The 21,535-nt window shown below is 49.8% G+C and overlaps 1 protein-coding gene across 4 annotated transcripts in view; it reads left to right on the forward strand.

The window, feature by feature from the left end:
• The first annotated feature begins 3,409 nt into the window (after nt 1–3,409).
• The window catches only part of CBFA2T2 (CBFA2/RUNX1 partner transcriptional co-repressor 2), a 57,354-nt gene continuing 39,228 nt past the window's right edge, over nt 3,410–21,535 (forward strand). For 2 of the 4 annotated variants that reach the window (XM_058850650.1, XM_058850651.1), the window contains exon 1: nt 3,410–3,488. In XM_058850650.1, coding sequence (XP_058706633.1) covers nt 3,461–3,488 — 28 coding nt within the window. In that variant the 5' untranslated portion in view covers nt 3,410–3,460. The remainder of the gene's footprint in view (nt 3,489–21,535) is intronic. The other 2 variants (XM_058850653.1, XM_058850654.1) reach the window with 1 other exon arrangement.

A 21,535-nucleotide genomic window follows, 5' to 3' on the forward strand; every position in this document is an offset into this window, starting at 1 on the left:
ATCTGACACCTTCATTTGATGGCTGTTGTTCCACAGGCCACAAGACAAGCTCAGCTCTCTGTACAGCTTAAAATCTGAGGGGGTGGAGGTGAGGAAGGAGAGCTCCCTGCAGGGCAGGCTGTGGCAGGGGTTATCTCCATGTGACATTTTCCCCTTGCTCACAGAACATCAGGGTCTGGAGCTCATCCTCCCTACAAGACCATGCCCATGTCTCACCCACGGTCCTTGCACCACTCATCTCACATCTGACAAAGAGCACAGAGCCCCCATTCCCTGCTCACACCATTTCCTCTCCCTAGAAGGGGAGCTGGAGGAGCAGCAGGATGGCCACATTTCAAATATGATCCTGCTTCTGTGGGGAAGTCTCATAAACCTATGGAAATGTCCCTAAAACTGCTGTCCTGAGCATCTACACCTTTCATCAGCATTGAGGCCTGCCAGACCAAGCCTCGTGTGTACATTTTCCTGGTATTTCAGGGGTATTATTTAGATCATCCTCTCCTGTTTGGGGTTTCCAAAGCAGCTGTTTCATCTTTAGAAACCAAGCAGCAATGCAGACCCTGTCATGGAGCTGCCCTGTGCCCACCATGGCTTCACCTGAGGCACCATCAAAGCTGTGGAAGAGAAAGGAAGATGAAAACATTTGCTGCTCCTTTAAAGCTTTCCCCAGCACATCCCAGTGCTTTGCTTTGCTCTCCCAATCCTCATCACCCTCTCCTCAATCTGAGCAGTGACACTTCATGCCAGGGCTCATCTCTCAAGGCTGTGGTGCTCTGGAGGGATGGGACAGGGAGCAGGACAGCAACAGCCCCAGACTGTCACCACAGCAGCTCCATCTCCTGTGCCCTCAGCACAAAGAGGGCTCCAGCCTGGGTGAGCCTCGGGGAGATGCCAGGCTCTGACTGGCACACTCAGGTGTCTTGGAAAGCTGCTCCCATCATGGTGGGCTCTGATGGAGCCCAGCCTGCCACTCTCCAAGGAGCTTCACAGCCTTTAAGGACCAGCTAAATAAAAACAAAGCCCTTATCAGCGCCCCACACAATGGCCCTTTCTGCTTCACCGGTGTCAAATTGGCTCCAGCGAGGCTGTAGATGACACAGAAATGAAGTGGTGACAAACACAGGCCAGAGCCAAGCTGCAGCCAGCGTGGCAGGAGATAAGAGCGGTGCGGGGGATGTGGGCTCTGGCAGAGAGGGGCCAGGGACGAGGCAAAGCCACAAAGTTGAAACCAAGACAATGGGACTGGATGGATGGTCCAGTGGTTTCACAGCAAATTTGGATCTGCTCCATCCTGGGACATCTGGGCCCAAGAGATGCCTGCTCCTGGCCAGCAAACTCCAACGGAGCCTGTGGCTTGCTGAGCATCAGCAGTGAAACACTGCTGAGCTGCAGGGCTGGGCTGCCCAGGGGCTGCTGCCAGCAACCACCAGCCCAGAGCTGGGGCAGGTCAAACCCAGTTTGCTGTGTCCTACTGGAAACTGCAGCCCTGACCCGTGTGCCCTCATTTCCCTGAGGAGGGCTCACAGGTCTCAATGCCTTGATTATACAGGCACTGACTTCAGGGCATGGACAGTGCTCGAGGGCGGCCGGTTTGGATCTCCTGCCACATCCCAAGAGCTCTGTTTCACTGCAGTGAGCTCTTCCTAGGCTGAAGCAGGGCATCCATAGCCACACTGCCACCAGCATGACTTGGTGAGGACATCTCCCTAGGGCAGGAGACTGGGTCCTGGCCCTGCTCCCAGAACTACACATATATTTTATTGCTGGGAAGGGAAACCCCAGCTATAACCCAATTTACAAGCACATATCTTCCTCCTACAGCTAATCCCAAGTCTTTTGGGATGTTCCTGACCTAGCTGGCATATTTTCAGCTTCCCAGAGAACACCTAAAATGGCAAATCCCTCGAGGACGGGAAGAAAGCTGTGATTCATTTTCAGATGCCAATTCGACTTCAGCATAAAGAAAAGGTCCTTCCCCAGAGGTGCTGGCACTGCCCAGGCTCCCCAGGGAATGGGCACGGCCCCGAGGCTGCCAGAGCTCCAGGAGCGTTTGGACAGCGCTGCCAGGGATGCCCAGGGTGGGGCTGTTGGGGGGTCTGGGCAGGGCCAGGGCTGGGCTGGGGGATCCTGGGGGTCCCTCCCAGCTCAGGGATATTCCAGGATTCCATGAGGCTGCAGCCTTGATAAACCCTGAATAGGAGTCTCAGGCTTTTAGTGCAGATCTCATGATCCCAAACTCTGGCATTTCCAGGTTATGAGGTACCTTTAGCTTGTAGGAGTGGAAACACATCTCACCATCTCACCTTTGCCAAGGATATCTGGCTGCATCAAAACTCCCTGGGAAACTTTGTGGATGTGGTTCAGAGGTCGGCTTGGAATGTGGGAAGCGCCAGGAGGGAGCAAAATCACTTTGGTTACACAGCCTGAGGCACTGGGGCTGGGCTGGGGACAAACCGATCCATCCTCAGGTATTGTAACACTTTGGGGGTGTACAGGTATTGTACCACCTTTGGGGTTGCATGTACAGGTACTTTAACATCTTTTGGGGGTGTACAAATATTGTAGCACCTTTGGGGTTGTGTGTAGAGATATTTTTACACCTTTTGGGGGCATAGAGCTACTGTACCACCTTTGGGATTGCATACAGGTATTTTAACACCTTGAGGGGAGGCAGAGTGCTCTGGGGAGCTGGGGAACGCGGCCGGTGGGGTGTGAAGGCCGGAGCCCGCAGCCCGGCCGGAGCTCACACCGGCTGGAGCCCAGAGCCCGGTTGTAACCCACAGTCCGGCTGTAACCCACAGCCCGGCCGGAGCCCACAGCCCGGCTATAACCCACAGTCCGGCTGTAACCCACAGCCCGGCTATAACCCACAGTCCGGCTGTAACCCACAGCCCGGCTATAACCCACAGTCCGGCTGTAACCCACAGCCCGGCTGTAACCCACAGTCCGGCTGTAACCCACAGCCCGGCTATAACCCACAGCCCACAGTCCAGTTGTAACCCGCAGTCCGGCTGTAACCCGCAGCCCCGCTGTAACCCGCAGTCCGGTTGTAACCCACAGTCCGGCTGTAACCCGCAGCCCCGCTGTAACCCGCAGTCCGGCTGTAACCCGCAGCCCGGCTGTAACCCGCAGCCCCGCTGTAACCCGCAGCCCCGCTGTAACCCGCAGCCCGGCTGTAACCCGCAGCCCCGCTGTAACCCGCAGCCCCGCTGTAACCCGCAGCCCGGCTGTAACCCACAGCCCCGCTGTAACCCACAGCCCCGCTGTAACCCACAGCCCCGCTGTAACCCACAGCCCCGCTGTAACCCACAGCCCCGCTGTAACCCACAGCCCCGCTGTAACCCAGCCCCAAAGCCTCCGTGCCCGCCCTTCCTGCCCGGCTCCCGGGGCGGGCCGGGGGAGGCCGCGCCCCGCGCTCGTCACGGCGAGGGCCGGGCAGGAGGCGCCGAGGATCCGGGCCATGGTGGGGATCCCGGGGAGCTGCCAGGGTAAGAGCCGGGCTCGGGGCACGGGCGGGAGGCCGGGCCGGGGGCAGCGGGGCTGAGGCCCCGCAGCGCGGCGGGGGACAGGCGCTTCGTATCGCGGTCTCTGCCTGTGCCTTTGGCTAATGTGTGCTCCTCAGCCTGCGGGTTCATGGCCCCAAGTGTGGGCCTCGGGGACCGCCAGCCGGGTTTCTGTGCGGTTTGCAGGCTGGAGGGGCTTTGGGACAGGCGGCCCTTGCTCGGCCCTCGGCAGCGGCGGTGCCCGAGCTCGGGCAGGGGTTTGCACCTCCCGGCACTTCCCGCACTAAAACGCGTTCCTGAGGTGTCCCGGGGAGCCCTGCCACTGCGAAATAGCCACGGCAGAGCTGGGCACCAGTGGTTCCCATCCTGCGAGCTGCAGGCTCTCGGGTGGGCAGCACCTGTGTGCGAGTGAGCCCTGTGAGCACAAACCTGCTTGTCCCAGCGCCCTCTCCTGCGTGGAGCTGCCAAGGTGGATATCTTAGGCTGCATTTGCATTAATTCTCCCCAAAACCCTGGGTTTGGTGCCAGAAGTGTTGTGCCTTCTGGACGCCCCGAGGTTGGCAGGAGAGCACGTGTTTAGCCTGTGCCTCTCACCGTGTTTCAGCCTCCTGGGCGTTTCGGTGGCCTGTGCTTCTTTGTCCGCAGTTGGGGATGGAAATGGAACCATCCCGGGATGGGGAGAGAGGAGCCGGACGGAGCGGAGAGGGCTGTGTGTAGCAATGTCCATTACCCATGGGCTGGGTCGTGGCCTCAAGGTGACTCTGTGGATGAGCCATTGCTCAGGAAAGGGAGAAAAGCCATTAAAAGCACACCCAAAGCTCAGGGAATTCAATAATTTTAAAATGAAGTGTGATAGGGAAGCAGTGTAAAGATAGATGCTGATGCTAATGTGGAAGCCACTCTGAAAGCTGCATTCCCGATATGGAGAAGGAATTACCAAGTGACAGAAGTTGCAGAGGGTGGTTTTAGACTTTATTGTGCTGCTTAGGGCAGGATGTGGGGAGATGTTGGGGTGAGGCTGTTACCCCTTGAGGAAATTAGAAATATATGAGTCTGTCAAGGCGTGTGGACTTTACTCAGCTGGTGCCTGGAGAGCACCGTGTCCACGTCCACGTGGCTTTGGAGAGCCCTGGCACTTGGCTCCTACCCTTCATTTTGTTAGCCCTGAAGAAAAGACCCCACAGAAGGAGCTTGGCTGAGATCATGTGCTTTAACCCTGCTGTCCAGAGTCTGTGCCTAATCTCCTCTCCCCAAGGTCCCTTTGAAGTCTCATTGAGAAACAGGCGCTGCTGAGGGTGATTCATCTCTCCGGTCTCAGACACCTCTCTGAGTGAGACAATTCCGCACTGGAGGTGCCTGGGCTTTTTCACTGACTGCAAGGGGACTCCAGGAGAGCTGGCTGAGGCTTTGGCAGTGAGGAGCTGGATGAAACAAATCCCACCCAGTGTGTCTGCTCGTGGTGCAGCTCAGTGGTGCTTGCAGGGACTGGTCAGATTCCCTGCTTCCCTCAACTGAGCACAGGGAGGAGAGTCAGACCCTTGAAATCCTGCTAAAAATATTTGGAGCTAAGGGAGACAGGGATCTTGTGCCTCCATCAGAGCTTCAGGGTGGGTATGTGAAACTGGTTCTGCTCAGCTGTGACACTTTCTACAACATGGGACAAGTTGTTGAGTATTTTATTGCATTGTGGCAGGAACCTATGGATCTGTATGTGGCTGTTGAGTTTTACAATATTAAACCATGTCTGAAATTAGGAAGAGATTCCTCCCTGTGAGGCCCTGGCACAGGATGCCCAGAGAAGCTGTGGCTGCTCCTGGATCCCTGGAAGTGTCCAAGGCCAAGCTGGATGGGGCTTGGAGCAGCCTGGGACAGTGGAAGGTGTCCTGCCCATGGCAGGGGATGGAACAAGGTGACCTTTCAGGTTCCTCACAGCCTGAAACACTCTGTTATTCTGTGATTAGGGCTTTTCATCTGGGTCCTGCTGACAGAACTGAGCAAGCAATCACTGGCCCTATGGCAGCAGGGACAGCAAGGCCACAGCCCCTGGCAGGAGAGGGGAATGCTTGGAGTGACTCAGTGGGAGCTAAAGTGGTTTTTATTCAGTTTCATGTGTCTGTGGCCCAGCATCCATTGGGGAATGCTAAGGATAAGCCTGGTGAGCTGCTTTATAATGATAAGCACATAGATTTATGCTGTACTTATCAGCACCTTTGTAGATAAATCAGGTAAGGATGCCCTGTTAGTGCCAGCTATTGAACACTGTGAACACTTGCACGAGACTTCACTCAGTTCTTGGGCCCAGTGTCAGCCCAAGAACACTGTTGGGGTTTATCTTTGGTCTCAGGAAAGTGAATAATCAGCTGTAGACTCATAATTTTTATAAATCTAATTATCTGCATAGCCCAATGATTTCTGCTTTATTTTACAGATCCTGGCAATGTCAGGAGGTTGCTTGATTTCTTTGGGTGTGTGTTACAGAGGGGTGGATCAGTGCTCAGTGTGAAACTAACAATGGGGAAAAAAAGAAGAAATGTGGGAATGCTTTGAAATTTTGGGGTGTTTGTGTAAGGCACATACTGGCTCTCATGAGTGTGCTCTTCTCACGTGGATATTCCCAGTGGCCAGAAATTGAAATGGACTTAGTGACTTAGTCTTGATTTTCATATGATGTAAAATGAAAGGCTTTAGGTGTTCCTCTTCCTTTGTGCCAGTGTTCAGGAGAGTGAAATAAATCCATATTTTAAAGCAGTGAGAGGAAAGAAAAAGAGTTTTTTGATTTGCAGGTTCTCTGAGGATCGAAAGGAGTACTCGTACTTGGGGAAGAGTTTGTGGAGTTGACTCTGTTGGAAGCAGGACTGGAATGGAATAGTGGGCTGAGTACTTTCTGTCATCCTGAGCTGCCAAGGAGTCACAGGCACCTCAAGAGGCTGCCATGAGCTGCTGGAGGGGGGAACTGCTCAGGTTTCCCTCGTGCTGGCAAGAACCAGAGGTGAACTCTTCCCCTTCAGAAGGAGGTGGCTGTAAGACTCAAAAAGGTGAGGCACAAATCCACCTCTCCCTCTCTGATGTAAAAAGTCCCAGGGAAAAGGTTTCCACCCAGATTGGGTGGAACTGGAACTCTTCCAGAAAACCACCTTCCTGAGGGCATTTATCCAGCCAGTGTCTGGGACTTAAAACTTCTCCTGTGTCCCTGTCACCTTCCCATCTCTGTGCCACATCCTGAGTGTGTTCACACCCTTGTTTGATTCAGCTTCAGAGGTATCCTGGACATCATTTTTTGCTGTGTTTGTGCACTCCAGGTTAATCAACCCTGACCTTGGAAGTCCATTAAAATGTCCTTTACTCCATTTTATGAGAGAGCAGCACTAACTTCTGCAGGTAGCAACTTTTCTGGCACTCGGACCTCGAGGTCAAATTCTGCACATGTGTTTTCCTCAGTGATGTGCTTTTTACACTTGGGATAATTTAAAGGATCAGACTGTTCAGGCAGAGGCTTTCTCCAGTGTAGATTTATGTTGGTATTTAAGGTACTCATTGCTAGTAGCCCTCAGCCCTGGGTTGCAAGGGTGTTTTCACAAGATACTGGCATGCTCTTGGCTTGGCTTTGGGGCCATAGGTGATGCTTCAAAGCTTGCTGAAAAAAAATTTCAAAAACATTACAGAATTCTCTCATTACAGGAACAGTTTTGAATAGAAAATGCAGGATTAACCTTTTTTTGCCTGTGGATATAAAATAATCAGAAAATACTTAGTGAATGCTTGCAGATTTATTGCTGTGAGATTGGACTTGATAGATACACTTGTTTATTTGCATCAATACCAGCTTCTCCCTGCTTATCCATACTTTTTAATCCTCATGATCTCATGGGAGTTGGCTTTCACTTCCTAGCAGTGCACCTGGCTGCTGCAGCAGGAACTTCCTCCAAATCCATCACCTGACACGCTCCCACCTGGCCTTTGTGTGTGTTTGATCCCGCCTGTTCTGCCAGGAGGCAACAGGAGGAGGAGGAGGGGGGATAAAGCCCTGAAGGAGATAAAGCAGGGAGGCTGTAGGTGTTTGGGGTGTGTGGGATTGGGGTGGTTGGGTCGAGCAGGTACTGGCACTGGTGGGACTGGGCTGGTGGCACACAGCAGCCTGGCAGCGCTGAGGAGCCAGTCCAGGGACCCTTCCTGACCCTCACCTGGTCAGCAGAGACTCTTCAGTCGCCTTAACGGGAGTGGTGAGCACACAAATGGGCCTGACAGCTCATTACATCCCAGCTATCTTTTGTTTGCTGGCCAACAAATATTTGCTTTATACTTTAAAGTTGTGCATCCTGCCTGCGGAGCCTCTCCGGATCTGGCCGCAGGTGTTGGATCAAACAGAGGTGGAGCGGGGGCTGTACTGGGGGTACAGCTGTAGATTCACACACGGTCCTGGGCAGACAGAACTCCTGGTTGTGAGCACAGGCAGCTTCCTTTTCTTAGGTGGGTATTGTGGGCTGCAATATTTTGAGGCTGTAGTCCCGAGAGGGAGCGTTTGCCTGGGTCTTGGCTAAGCAGAAACTTAATTTTACACTTTTTCAAAGTATGGGGACAGCTCAGCCTGCAGCGTTTCCAGGTGCAGATGAGATTAATTTGCTTATCTTAGTTGAGGGCAGGTAATTACTTGTGCAGGGGAGGTACCAGAGTCAGGATGTTAAAACACAAAGAAGTCAAATGTTTCTCTGTTCCTCTCCTGTTGTTCGAGCTCGTTTGCATTAAAACAAATCCGTCTGGCAGATCTGCTGCAGGAGCCTTCCCTCCATCTCCTCCTCCTTCATGATTAGTTTTGTTGGGGGCCAAGAAGCCAACCATGAATTGTGACTGGAAAGGGCTGAACTTTGAGGGGAGATGAAAAAAATCCCTCGAAACATTTGCGGCCCTGGCAGCGGGTCCGCGGGTCGCTGATGGGGTTTATCTTCTGACATCATGAGGATCTCTGACATTTCTAGCTTGGAAACAATAACTCGCCTTATCCGTCGTCATGTTTTTCTAATTAAAGACAAAGCTTTGTAAATATTTTTTAAATGATTGAATTTCCCAAGTATGGAAAACACATGTCAGGAGTCAGGCTGGCTGCGTCCGATGCTCCTTTTCCCACCGCGTCCCTCGGAGCACGCGAGTGCAAATACAGATTTAGAGCTGTGGGTGACAGGTTTATCTGGGATGATTGGCAAGGATTTATAAACCAGGAGGGGATTTACTTTGCTCTCCCTCCCTCCTCTTCTCCCCCTGCCTCCCCGACCCCCGTCTCAGAAATAGGAAATTGGGATCACATTAAACCCTAATTGGTTTGGCTCCAGCGCTAGTTCGGTGGCTGCCAAATAGTTAATTTATTGCGTGAGAGTTTGGCCATGTGTTGAGAGGCAAATTTGCTTGAAGCAAGGCATCTCTGTAAACTGTACATCCATCCCTGTGCCAGGTCCTGTTTACAGCATCTCTGGAGTGGGGTGCAGGGGCTGCTTTCCGTGCCCATCCCGGCAGGACAGCGCGGGGGGACCCTGCTGCCGGACCGCCTCCCTGCTCCCCTGCCAAAACGCTTTCAGGAATTGTTGCCTAAAAGAGCTTAAAGTGGTTTTAGCCGGACTTGGCGCTCGACGTTTGGAAACTGCCAGCCAGATAAGACGTGGGAGGCTCTCAGGAGAATAAATGCATCTGTTTGGGAGATAGCAGCAGGCCTGGGCTGTCACTGCGGAGCGGGGCCAGGTGGGGAGTCCCCGGGGGTGGCAAGATGGCTTTTCCTGGATTATGTGAGCAAGGGTGAGTGGGAAGCTGGCATATCAGGCTGCCCCACTGAAGTCCTCCTTGTTCTGCCCCTCTCGATGAGGCCACTTGGACCGGTGGCTGTCGGATATCCCGGATTTGTTGTCACTTGCTCATGGACCTGTGGCATCTAGTGGTGTTTTGCTCCAGTGAAGCTTTCTGGAAGATGGGCTCCAACAGAAGAGTCTGCAGGACAGGCAGCCCTTGCTCAGGCCACCACCGCCTTCCCCGGCACTTGACAGGGAATTATTTGGATTTAAGAGGATACTACAGCCAGAGTTAAAGACTCACTGCTAGTGCATCTCTGGTGTGGAGTATGATTTGAAAGAGGCTGTGAAAGGAATAAATCCATGGCTGTGGCATTTTATTTCGTTCCTCGCTGAGTTAAATAACAAACTTTGTGTAAGTGAGCTGCTTCCAGCTCCGAGGCAACAGAATTATCACCGCCGTGCTCAGCGGAGCCCTTTCTGTGTCAGCTGCTATTTCCATTGTGAACTTGATACCTGAAGGCTCAATATTGTGACCCTTTAATTTTCAGCTGCTGAAATATCCCCTGTGAGCTGGCTAAAGGGGAAGAGCTCAGAGGGGAACTTGCAATGGTTATTCAGTGAGAGCGGTGCGTTTCTTTGGGTATTTCTTAAGTGCTGAGTGTTTAGAAGAAATTGATAGGTAGTAGCAAAGCACATTTAGCAATACTTTTCCTTCTGTAGCTTTCACTTCCTGGGATGTAATAAAATCCATTAAGTTCTATTTATGATCAAAGGACCAGTATAGTAATAGCTTTATTTGTATAATTATGGCTGTTATTCCAATAATGAAAATACTGTACACTTCCAAATACTGCAGTTTAGCGGGGTACAGGGTTGGCACAGCCAAATGTTTGCCAGTTTTGCTGAGGAGTCAGAGAGATACCAATTCAAAAAACTTGGATCAAGCTAAATCCCTGTAGGAAGGCACATCCTGCCCATGGGTTCCACGTTGGGCTGTGCTGCCCTGCTTTTTCCAGCCATCCATGGAGGTGCAGCAGGGTTAGGCAGACCAGAAGGGCACAAACTGGACAGGTATTGGAAGCAAATGCAGTGGTTTGTTTTGGAGAGAACCTTTTCACCCCCAAGTCTGAAGGCAGGTTCAACATTCAGCTGGGAGCAGCCACTCCCCACTTGTGCATCTCCTGCCTCGTTTGAAATGCAGCCACTTCTGGGATGAGCTGCTGTAATTACTTTAAAGCACATCGTACTTCCACCACTTTTGGCAGGAAGGAGGGAGGAATACTGTGCTCCATCGCCAGACAAAATAGAAATCAACAATTGGGATTTTTCTCAAAGAGCAGATCTATCTTCTCTGCCATTAAATCTGAGTTGGATGGGAGCCTTGTACCCATTTTGCTTTCCCGGTGCGAGTGTGTCGTTCTGCAGCTCACAGCCCGTGTTCATGGGAAGATTTAAAGCAGCAAATTCTAGCCAGGAATTCTTTCTAGCACTTTGCTTTCCTTCTGCTGTTTGTCTCCCTCTTCACACTACAGATGCTGATGGATCACCTTCCTTGGTGAGTAAGGAGACACGCTGTACTTTACGTGGTGCTGGGAAACTGTGTCATCCTCAGGAATGTTCTTCCAGAGAGGCATTGCCACTCCTGGAGCAGCGCAGGTCAGGAGCTGTGCTGCAGCACACACAGCCAGTGCCTTGTTCTTATCACTCCCACTCCTCACTGGAGCTGGGGGTGGATCACCTGCATCCATTTATTCACCTCTCTGCTGCAAAACTCCTGACTTCAGATTACTGCCCTCGGCCCACCTGAGTTTCCACATTCCAGAATACACTGGTGGTGTCCTTTTGTTCCCCCAGGGGATGATTTTTTTCCATGAAGGCTTGATTTTCCCCCTTTATCTAGGCATGCTGAGCACCTAGAAGTTAATTTGATGGAATCTGCTGAGGGAATTTGATGGAATCTTCTGAATCTTCTTGGTTTTGCACTGCAGTACTCCAAAAGCATTCCCAGGTGCTTCTCTAACTGTTTTCTTGGATATATTTGTCTCCTTGAACAACCCTTTTTTTTTCCATGTGTAACATTAATTTTAGCAAGAGGGAGAATAAATCCTCTTTGGGTATGTGAATAGGTAAATAACTATCAGAGCACACAAACTGTTGAGCAGGTGATTTTTAGATATTTCTTGATTTGTCCTCTACCAGTTTTACTTAGCTTTTCAGTCACTGCAGTTACTATGTTCATCAGGTTTTACTTCTCATTTAATGATTACAGCAGTTTCCCTCGAGCCCTCTACTTCTAATTAAGAAAGCTAAGTTTGAGATAAAATCGATGGAATGAAATTTGTTATGTTTTTATGGTAAAATATGCTCAGAAAAAATACTCAAAAAGTCTCAGTCACTGCTCCTGAACATTGTTTACCACATCTTAATCCTCCATCAGTGCTGAAGACTATCCTAGGGGCGTAAGGACAGCTCAGCACCAAAGACCAGGATCTGATCCATACAGGAATTCTTGCCTTCAGTCTCACAGGTACCAAACAAAATCGTTTGGCTGGCACAGAATCTTCCCTTTTCCCATGTGCATGTGTAATAATTGCCTCCGTTTCCACCAGCACTGCACTTCTGCTGTCCTGCTGCTGCTCCTGCTGGGCTGAGGTGGCTCAGGAAGGCCTGGAAAACCTGGCAGCACCACTCAGAGCTGCTCCAGCTCCAGGTGGACTCTGGGCAGGTGTGACCCAGTCCCCATCCAGGCTCTGAGAGCCCCTTTTGGTGAAGGACGAGCCGGTGGACAGCTCCATGCTGCTCCAAGCAGCAGTGAAGGGAGATGCACCTCTTCACACCTGTTTTATAACACAGGAGCAAAATATTCAGGGCATCTAAATAGTTTATAGCCCGACAAACAAATTCTGGCAGTGGGAGCATGAGTTTCCATCTCATTAAGCTGTTGGCAAAGCCCTGGTAATTCCAGTCACTGATACAGCACAGGAATTATCCCTCAACACGACTGGTCGTGTCAGGTCAGAGCATCACTGCTTTTTCTCAGTAGTTGTGTGTTTGTACTTGAGGGCAAAAGAAAGTGTTGAAATGTCAATTCATTGGGTTCTTCTCTGGTGCTGGAGCAAGGTCTTGTGAGGTCAGAAAAAATTGTCTGTGGATTTCTACACCTTAGTTGTAATGAGAAATTGTTCTCAAATCTTTTTTCCTTTTTTTTTTTTTTTTTTTGTCATACAAAACCTGACACAGATTCCCAGTTTGGCAGAGGCTCCAAAGTTTATCTTGGAGCTCAGCAGCTGTGCTGCAGCCCAGGTTGGCTCTGACGCAGTTCTTGCCATCTCCCAGCTTCTTTGTTGGGCTGTAGGAAATGACTGGACCTTTGGAGCCACTGACTTGGGGCAGGTCAGCTCTAGATGGCCATTCCCATTTGGGGAGGTGTGCTGTGAGCTGGAGAAAAGCAGTGGGAGATGACAGTGTCCTCTGGCTCCTGGCAGGCAGAGCATGAGGTATTTTGTTGATGGAGTGGCACACGTGTCCAGAGGCATGGGAAATTTGCCTCTGGCACTGTTACAGACTTTATGGTGTCTTGCAAACAAGAGGGAGCAGTTTGCTCTCCCTGCCACGTGTTACCTTCCACAGCTTGAGACAGACACATGCAAAATTCATTTTAGAGGTCGGTCATCCAGTCCCAGAGACTAAGGAATGTTGTAGTAGGGCTTTTATAAGATTTATATGCTTTATCAGAGGTTCTATAGTTTTCTCATTAAAGCAGGATTATCCTGCTGGGATTAGCAGTTCTGCATGGGTGAGGAAGACAGGCACTCTGCATTTTCATAGTGAGCTGCTGCCTGCAGAGATGCACTGAGAGCCAGGAGCTGGGGGACCAGGAGACACAGGGATGCAGGTGTTTGGAAACGAGGCCCAAGAGGGGCTGTTACAAATGTCAGCTTGATTTGACTTGACTCCTGAGCACGTGGGAGAATGGCAGCAGGCTGCACCTCCAGCACTCCTTACCATGCAAATATCCCAGTCCTGAGACTCGTCCTGGCATTTAACAGCCTCCTCCATGCAAACCTCAGGGAATGAATTTGCAGCTTTCCCATATGCCGAAACAAACAGGCAGGGAAACCTTTTAATTTGCACAAGGATCTTCTATAGTCAATACAAGTTGACCCTGCAGGCTTTCTGGAACTGATTCTTGTCAGTTTGGCCTTGTAAGATTTAATTTAATGCTTAAATTATCTCCCTTTCCCCCAACATTTTATTACACAGACTCCCAGAATGGTTGGGTTGGAAGGGACCTTAAAGATCATCCTGTTCCAAACCCCTGCTGTGGACAGGGACACCTTCCCCTATCCCAGGTTCCTGAGAGCCCATTCCAACCTGGCCTTGAGCATTTCTCATGGTTTTTTTTTTTTCCTGTGTGACTACAGTACTGAATTCAATTCAAGTCACTTGAAAATTACTGCTAAGTAACAAACAGCTTCTTTTGCTGGTGCTTTAGTGACAATAAATATCTGGAGCCTGCTGGGAAGTGGGTTTGTTTTTGTTTTTTTTTAATGTACTGTCTGCCTCTCCAGTTTGTAACTTATAGCTATATACCCTTGTGTATTTAATATAAATATTGCCATCACTGACCAAGAACTTGGAGGAAAATGGTGCAAAGAAATGCAGAAGCAGCACTGTTAACCAGGGAGTTGTATGACACTGCTGCTCAGTGTTAAGGAGTCTCCAAGAAGAATGAACTGTTGGACTAAAAGCCTGCTCAGACTGCAGTATTGACTTAAACAGAGGTGTTACTTGACATGACTGCTGTAAAAATCCCTTAAAAAACATTTCTCTTGTTCTGCCCATCATGACATTCCCTGGAGGATGAGTATTTGTCAAATATTTTTCTAGAGAAGGGAATTTCTAAGTATTCAGTAGGTCAGACACCAGCAGTGAATGGGATGAGGGTCTTCCTCTATCCCAGGGGAGCCTCCTGGCAGCCTGGAGCCTGTCAGGGAGCTTGGTCACATCTGCAGCTCTTGTGCTGGCTGGGTTGGTGCAGCCCAAAGCTGGTGTGTCAGAAATGCAGCTGTTGTAAAGGTACCAGCATTGCAGCATCCAGTGGTGGTCTGTGCTGGATTTAGCACTCCTTTCCACATCTTCAGGAGATTTTTGGTGGCTGGTCGGTGTAAACCTGCCCAGCTGAGTAATTCAGGTTCCCTGGGCTCAAAGGGGGCAGATTATTAACCACAAACACACCACTTACAACCCTGAAAGGGCCTTAAATAGGGCAGGAGCTGCTGCAGCTCTGATCTCCCCCTGCAAGGCAGGGCAGGGCTGTGCCTCACCAGGTGTTTGCCTTCAACTGCAGCTGCTCCATCTGCAGAACCAGGTGGAGACGTTTGGGACATGGGGAAAACACAGCTGGGAGAAGTTAGGAGCAGCCCCAGGAGGTGCTGGCTCACCTGGGCAGAGCACAGCCCAGAGCTGGCTCAGGGGCAGTAAACTCAGCTTCACCTCAGCCACAGCCCTGGCTAGGATTAATGAAACAAAGAGGAGGTAAATGTGTGTTTGAGCTGCTTTAGTTTTTTTGAGGTTTTTTTCCCACCCACTAGTGACAGGCAAATCAAATTAGTTCTTTCCAGAATGCTGCAGTTTAACTGTGTCTGCTGTCCACTCCAACCCTAACTTAGAGGAGTTTTGCTGATGAATCTCTCTTTTTTATCTCCTGCTCTAGGTTTTTATTGTTGTTTTTTAAGTTGTCTTTTTCTTATTCTTCTCCCTGAGTCATTTTTTGGTTTTCTTTAATGTAACTCGTGGTGTAGAAAATGAAGATTTTGATGACTTTTGAAATTTCGAGTTTAGTAAATCTGAGGTTTGGATTGAAGGTAATTATTTTCTTGCTTTTTCGTCTTTGTGTATGTAAATTAAGTTCACCATACAGATGCTTGGGTTTTTCTGGCTCTTGAAGTTGTCTGAACACGTATGTCCACTGTGTGGGGTAGAAGACACCTGCCTGCTTTGATGGGATGCTTTCAGCAAATGCTCCTTTCAGCCTATTGCAAAATCTTCCTTTTGAACTTCCATTCTCCTGCACAGCGATGGTGACACCTGCATGTGAAATGGAATGAAATGCTCCTCAGTAATGGTTTCCTGCTAAGGACTTAGGGTGGAAAAACAAGTTTTGGGACCTTTGCATGACTCTCTCTTCCTCATCTCTCTGATTCTACTGGGAATTTTGTTCTTAGCGCTGCTGGTTGATGTGGTAAGAGCTCAAATACCCAGGGAATGAGTGGACACGTGTAGCTCTGGCTGAGGGGGGTCACCCTAAATCTGTGCTGGGGACACTTGGGGACAGCTATTGGAAGGACCTGATGCCTGTACCAGTTTTGAGTTTCCTCTTCAGCTCAGTTGTTTCAAACTTCTGCATGTTAAGTGCTGGAAGTCGGTAAGGCTGGGTGGTGTGGAGTGCTTTCCCAGCTTGGTTTTCTCCAGCTCTTTCTCTAGGGAGATGTGGCTTTTTGAGACTTGGTTTTCTGTACCTGTTGTGTGGTGTTGAATGGGTTTGTTTCAGAGGGATCTTGTGATTGGGTCATGCTTCTATTGGAAAATGTCCATCTGTCAAGTCAGAAACTTTCCTTGGGAGCACTATGTTCTCAGGAGATCACCCTAAGCACTCCGTATCTGTCCTTATTAAACTGCACAGCCTCAATAAATACTTACTGATTTGGGTATTTGGCATCCTGGTAGAGCTCTGGCTGCTGGACCTTTGGCTGTCCTCATGTCCTCTTGTTTTGTGTAATTTTGGAACAAATATTGGGGTTTTTAAAATTTGGTTTCAGGGTTTTTTTAATAACCATATTAAAGGGCAAGACTTAAAATCCAGGTTTCACAAGACAGGGCTGTTTAGGCCCAGGGCTCCAGTTTGTGGAGGCAATAAACAATGTCCTCAGCTCCATCTGGGGCTGAGCTTGGGGATGGATGGATCCTGGTGGATCCAGAAGCACCACCAGACACACCATTCGTGCCTTTACTGGGAGAGGAGGCCCCACCCCAGTGTGACCAGCTGAGCTTGGCTGTGACTCTTGGAGGAACAGTGTAATGGGAATGACAGGAGAGTTGGGCCAGAGGAGAAAAATTCATGTTAGATTGAATATAGCTTTTCATCCTCTTAAAATTCTTCTGCTTCTTTGAAGTGTGAATCCCAGATGCTACAAAAGTATTTTTCCAGACACGGCTGTGCTGTCTTGCTGTGCATTTTCCATCAAATTGCTGAATTACTGTTCTCCTTCTGGCCTTTAGATTTATTTTTTTTTTCATAGCTTTATCAATTAGTGTGTATGTTTTACATGGCTAAAACTCATTCCTGTCTCCCATACCAATCTGAACACTCCCCCATGAGGCAGCATTCCCACCAGGCTGTGGTGGAGGACAGGAATGCTGGCTTTTCTTCCAGGAAACTTGTAAACACGAACTTCCTGTTGACACGAGCTGTAAATCTGCAAATAGGCTCTGCTTCCGGCAGGAGGGGAAGGTAATAAAATTTCAGGTCCTTGTTCACTGTGCCTGGTCCTCCTTGAGCTGTATCCAAGTGCTCCAGAGGCAGTGGCAGCACAGAAAACCTGCTGGTAGCTCTGTACCTCTGGAAATGAGTCTTTCCTTGTATTTTTTTTTTTTTCTCCTTCAGGCACCCAAACACAGATGCAATGCTAATAGAAGCCAGTTGGAGAATGTCAAAACCCTGATGACTCCAAAACGATGCCTCATTGCTTGTTTTCCCCTTTCCTTTCTCACTGCCTCTCCCACCACTGAGCTGATCTTCAGTTTTGTGGCGTTAACTACATTTTACATCCACACCAGGCATTTTGGGGTAAGGAGCTGGCCAAAGTCTGGCACCTATTGGCAGAACATGCCATTAAGTTCCCCATGCCACACATTTTTGGGAGGCTAATGCATGCTCTAATTCTGGGAGGGTAACAGGGTCAGGTAGCAGACACCTGGGCAGGTGGCTGAGCTTGCTCAGCAAATTCCAAGGGCTTCTTCCAATGGTTGGGAGGACAGGGATGATTTTCAGGACCTGCTCTTAGGGCTGCTGGGGGTTCTCTGTGCTGTCAGGGAAGGGATGGAGGCAGACAAGGAGCCTGGAGATGGTGGAAGCAGAGAGTGGAGAAAAGAAGCAAAAATAAGACAAAAAAGCAGATTAAAAGAAGATATTAAAAGCACGCTAGTGGAAACAGAAAAAGGGTACAAAAAAGAAGAAGTGGTTACAGGACATGGCAACAAGGAACAATGGCAGGATAAAAGGAGACTCTGGGTGAAGGCAGAACTCTCTTAATGAGCATCCCATTAATTAATCTCCTCTCCTGCAGCAGCACGGGGCTGTGGATGATCTCCAGCCCTCTCCGCTGACCTCTGCGCGGTCTCGCTCGGGCTGCCTGAGCCTTGGCTCCATGCCCCGAGCGCGGCCGCAGCCTCGCCGAGCGCTCCGGGCGGGATGGGAGGCACATGGCAGCGGTGAAAGGGGAGCCTCTCGCCGTCCCTGTGCCTGGGTGGGCGTGCTGGGCCTTTCGTAAACTAATAGCTCCCAGCAGTGCTCCTAAATCAGACTTTGTGGAGCCGGGAGCGCGGCGCTGGAATGCCGGGCCAGGCGCAAAGGGCTGCGCTGGGCTCTTTCTTCTTTTTTCTCTCCCCAAAGCCAGAGTTTGTTAGGTCTAAAGGGTCAGCGGGGAGCAGGAGAAGGGAGCTGGCAAAGAAAATATGGGTAAAAAATAAATGTAGGAAAATCTAGCAAAAAAACACGTTTGAAATGTGGTTTTTTTGATTGGTTGAGGCTGGAAGGAAGGGAACCCTGCTCGGTGCTAAACCTGCAAAGCCAACAACCTGGGATGCTACTGGGAAGCCTTGCTTAAAATCCTCAGCTGGTGGTTTTGCTGGGTGTAATGAACAAAACAACTTGGGATTTATTTATTTTTTTTAAAGGAGACTGGAATTGGGATATTTTTAATCAGGTTTACCAGGTTAGTGACATCTAATTAATGAGAAAGAACCCTCCTTGAGTGGCTGCATGGTAGGGAGGTAGCACTTTCTTCCTCAGAAGCACAGGGAAAGGAGCAGAGCCCCAGCAGCCCTCACAGAGTGCAGGGCCTGGAGCAGAGGGAAGCTCAGGGTGAAATTGGGAATAAAGGCTTCTGTTAAAAGAGCCCAAGATAAAGAGGGAAAAGCAATTCTCAGGGGAAGAGCCCGAGCTTGTGGCAGGGAAGGTACCAGTGGAGGGAGGTGCTGGAAGCAGACTGGGATGTAGTGAGCCTGGTGTAGGGAAGGGGCTTGGGATCCATCACATGCATTTTAGTGCTCACAGTGGCCCCTGGGATGAGGCAAAAACCCCAAACTCTGCTGCTGTGTTGGGCTTTAACCTGTGCTTATTGTAAATGGTCTTCCACATCTGGTGGTGAGGAGCACTGGGAGCCCCGAGTAGGGTGCCTGATCCAGGACACAGCTCTCAAGCCACCACCTCCCCTGAAAAAGGGAGGATTTTGGCTTCCAAAGCTTGTCTGCACCATAAACAGGTGCTAAAGAGGATGGTCCTGCAAGGAGTGGGGCAGAGCTCTCAGATTTAGACAGGAAATTGGGTTTTCTGAAGTAGTGGAGAAGTGTCTGGGAGCTGCAGCAGAGCTCCATCCACACAGCTTCCAGTGCCAGGAATGCTCCTGGTCTGGGTGTCGGGCAGCTGAAGTTGAGAATCACCGAAATGACAATTGGAGGGGAGTGGATGTATGTATTTGAACAAATCTCTGTAATCAAATGGCACTGCTGTTGATCTGGAAAATACTGTCAAGCTGCAGGGCTGTTGAACTAGAATTAATCCTCTGCAGGCTGGATTTTACTCTCTCCAAATAGGATTACTCATTTTTTCCATATTTCTGTGTTTGGTTTAAATACCCGTGACAGCTACAGAAGCTTGGATTTCTAATCAGAGCAAGGGTGTTAGATTTAGGAATTGGTTTGTTGTTTTGGAGGGGATATTTTTGCATAGGACATCAGTTCCTGCATGTTTTTTTCTTTACATATGTGGCCACAGGAATAAAGCACCATGTGCTTAGGTGATGTGTGTCCCCTCCCTTAAGGGGTAGCCAGGAGTAGTTTCAGTAACTTCCTCAAGTTGTGTTTAATTCCTTGTTGCATCTTCGCTCCCCCTGATTGTTTTGGGGATTTTTTGGCAATGGCTGATTGTGGATGTTCTGGGTGTAAAGTTCTTCCAGCTCAGTTAAGGCAAACTTTTAATGTGGTTTTCCTCCTCTCTGGGCAAGATTGAAATGGCACAAAAGCCAAACACTGTTCATGTTCACTCCTGAAGGAGGCAAAATGTGATTGGATTTAGATTTTGCTGAGGGTTGGAGCTCTTCTGCTTTGAGGAGAGGCTGGGAATGCTGGGGATGTCCAGCCTGGAGAAGAGAAAGTTCCAGGGAGACCTTAGAGCCCTTTCCAGTGCCTGTCAGGGCTCCAAGCGAGCTGGAGAGGGACTTTGGACAAGGGCCTGGAAGTGATAAGAGGGTGTGCATTGGCAGGGTTAGACAGGAGATTAGGATGGAATTGTTCCCTGTGAGGGCAGTGGGGCCCTGGCACAGGGTGCCCAGAGCAGCTGTGGCTGCCCCTGGATCCCTGGAAGTGTCCAAGGCCAGGCTGGACAGGGCTTGGAGCACCCTGGGACAGTGGAGGGTGTCCCTGGCAGGGATTGGAACGAGATGAGCTTCAAGGTCCCTTCCAACTCAAACCTTTCCCCATGATTCTGTGACAAATTAAGCTTGTTAACATAATCTGCCATGTGCTAATTCAAATAATGGATGTATTGAAAAGAGGATGTTTGTTAAATGTGATAAATTTGCCAGGAATGGAGAGGTTTGATCTCTGTTTTGGGGGTTGAGCTTGAACTCAAGTCACTGAGTGTCCCTTGCAACCCCACCAGCATCACTTCAAAGGGAGCAATCCCTTCTTGGCTCCACTGTCTTGTAAGGCATAAAGAAGGCAATAAAATGTTTGACTTTTCTGCCAGACCTGAGCCTGGAGGAGGATCCCAATTGGTTTCCATCAGATTCCAGTTAGCATGAATTTACGGTTTCTACTTAGCCTGATAAATGGCTTTGGCTGCCTTTAGTGCATTTGGATTTATTTTTCTGTGTGATGGAAAGTGGTCAACTTAAAAAGGCGAAGGCTTTCCAGGGTTGCCTTGAATTCAAGTGAAGCCTCTTTCTGAGGTAAGAACACAGCAGGCAAAAAATAAAGCCGAGGCACATCATGAAATATCTGTGGAATAGCAGAGAAATCAGAAGCAGTTCGGGTCTCTTGTGCTCACTGTGGCAATGGGCTGTGATAGGCATAAAAATTCCACTGCAAACTGGAAAAATTCTTCAGATTTCCTCGCTTTCCTCAGAAACCACACTGAGCAGCAGGTATCAATAGCTCCCAGTGTTCAAACTTTGCTTGCATCGTTCTTTCCATGGAACATTCCCAGGAGAAGAAAGCAGAAGCAGATTAGCATGGTGAGCTGGGGAAAGCAGTTCTCCCCATGCTGCCTGCAGTTCTGCTTCCTTCCGCTGTGCTTGTCATGTCTGAGCTGCAAAATCTGCTCTAACACCTATTTAGGAGCAGATAAACCTCTTGGGAGCAGTGAGGGGGTCAGTAGATGACATGTGCATGGACTCTCCATCCCAGGTTGGATGTGGGTTGGAGCAACCTGGAGGCCTGGCACAGGGTGTCCAGAGCAGCTGTGGCTGTCCCTGGATCCCTGGAAGTGTCCAATTGGCATTGGACACAGCTGCTCTGGACAGGACTTGGAGCAACCTGGGATAGTGGAAGATGTCCCTGCCATGGCAGGGGGTGGAATGGGATGGGATTTAAAGTTCTTTCCAGCCCAGACTACTGTGGGATTTTGTGGTTCTATACTTAACGGACCTGCCTCTGGCAGTGGTGAGCTCAGGAATGAGCTTAGGGATATCTCACGGTTTGGGTGAGCTGAGGCACATGGATTGTGTGTGAGACACAATCCATGAGCCTTTCAAAGGAGGCTTGGCAGTGACATCCACTCAGGGCACCCTGGTGTCCATAGTTTTTATACCTGGAGAACCCAAAAGCACACACCCATGTTCCTTACTCCAGTGGTGAACCATGAGGTCTGGCATATTCCTGCCTCCCTAGTAAAAAGTGGGGATGTCTCCCCTGAGGATGGTGGGGTTTGGTGGACACTGGGCTGTGGAAACCGTGACAAAGAGTTGTGTGCCTTTT

This window comes from Poecile atricapillus, chromosome 15, assembly GCF_030490865.1.
Source record: "Poecile atricapillus isolate bPoeAtr1 chromosome 15, bPoeAtr1.hap1, whole genome shotgun sequence".
Taxonomy (NCBI): Eukaryota; Metazoa; Chordata; class Aves; order Passeriformes; family Paridae; genus Poecile; species Poecile atricapillus.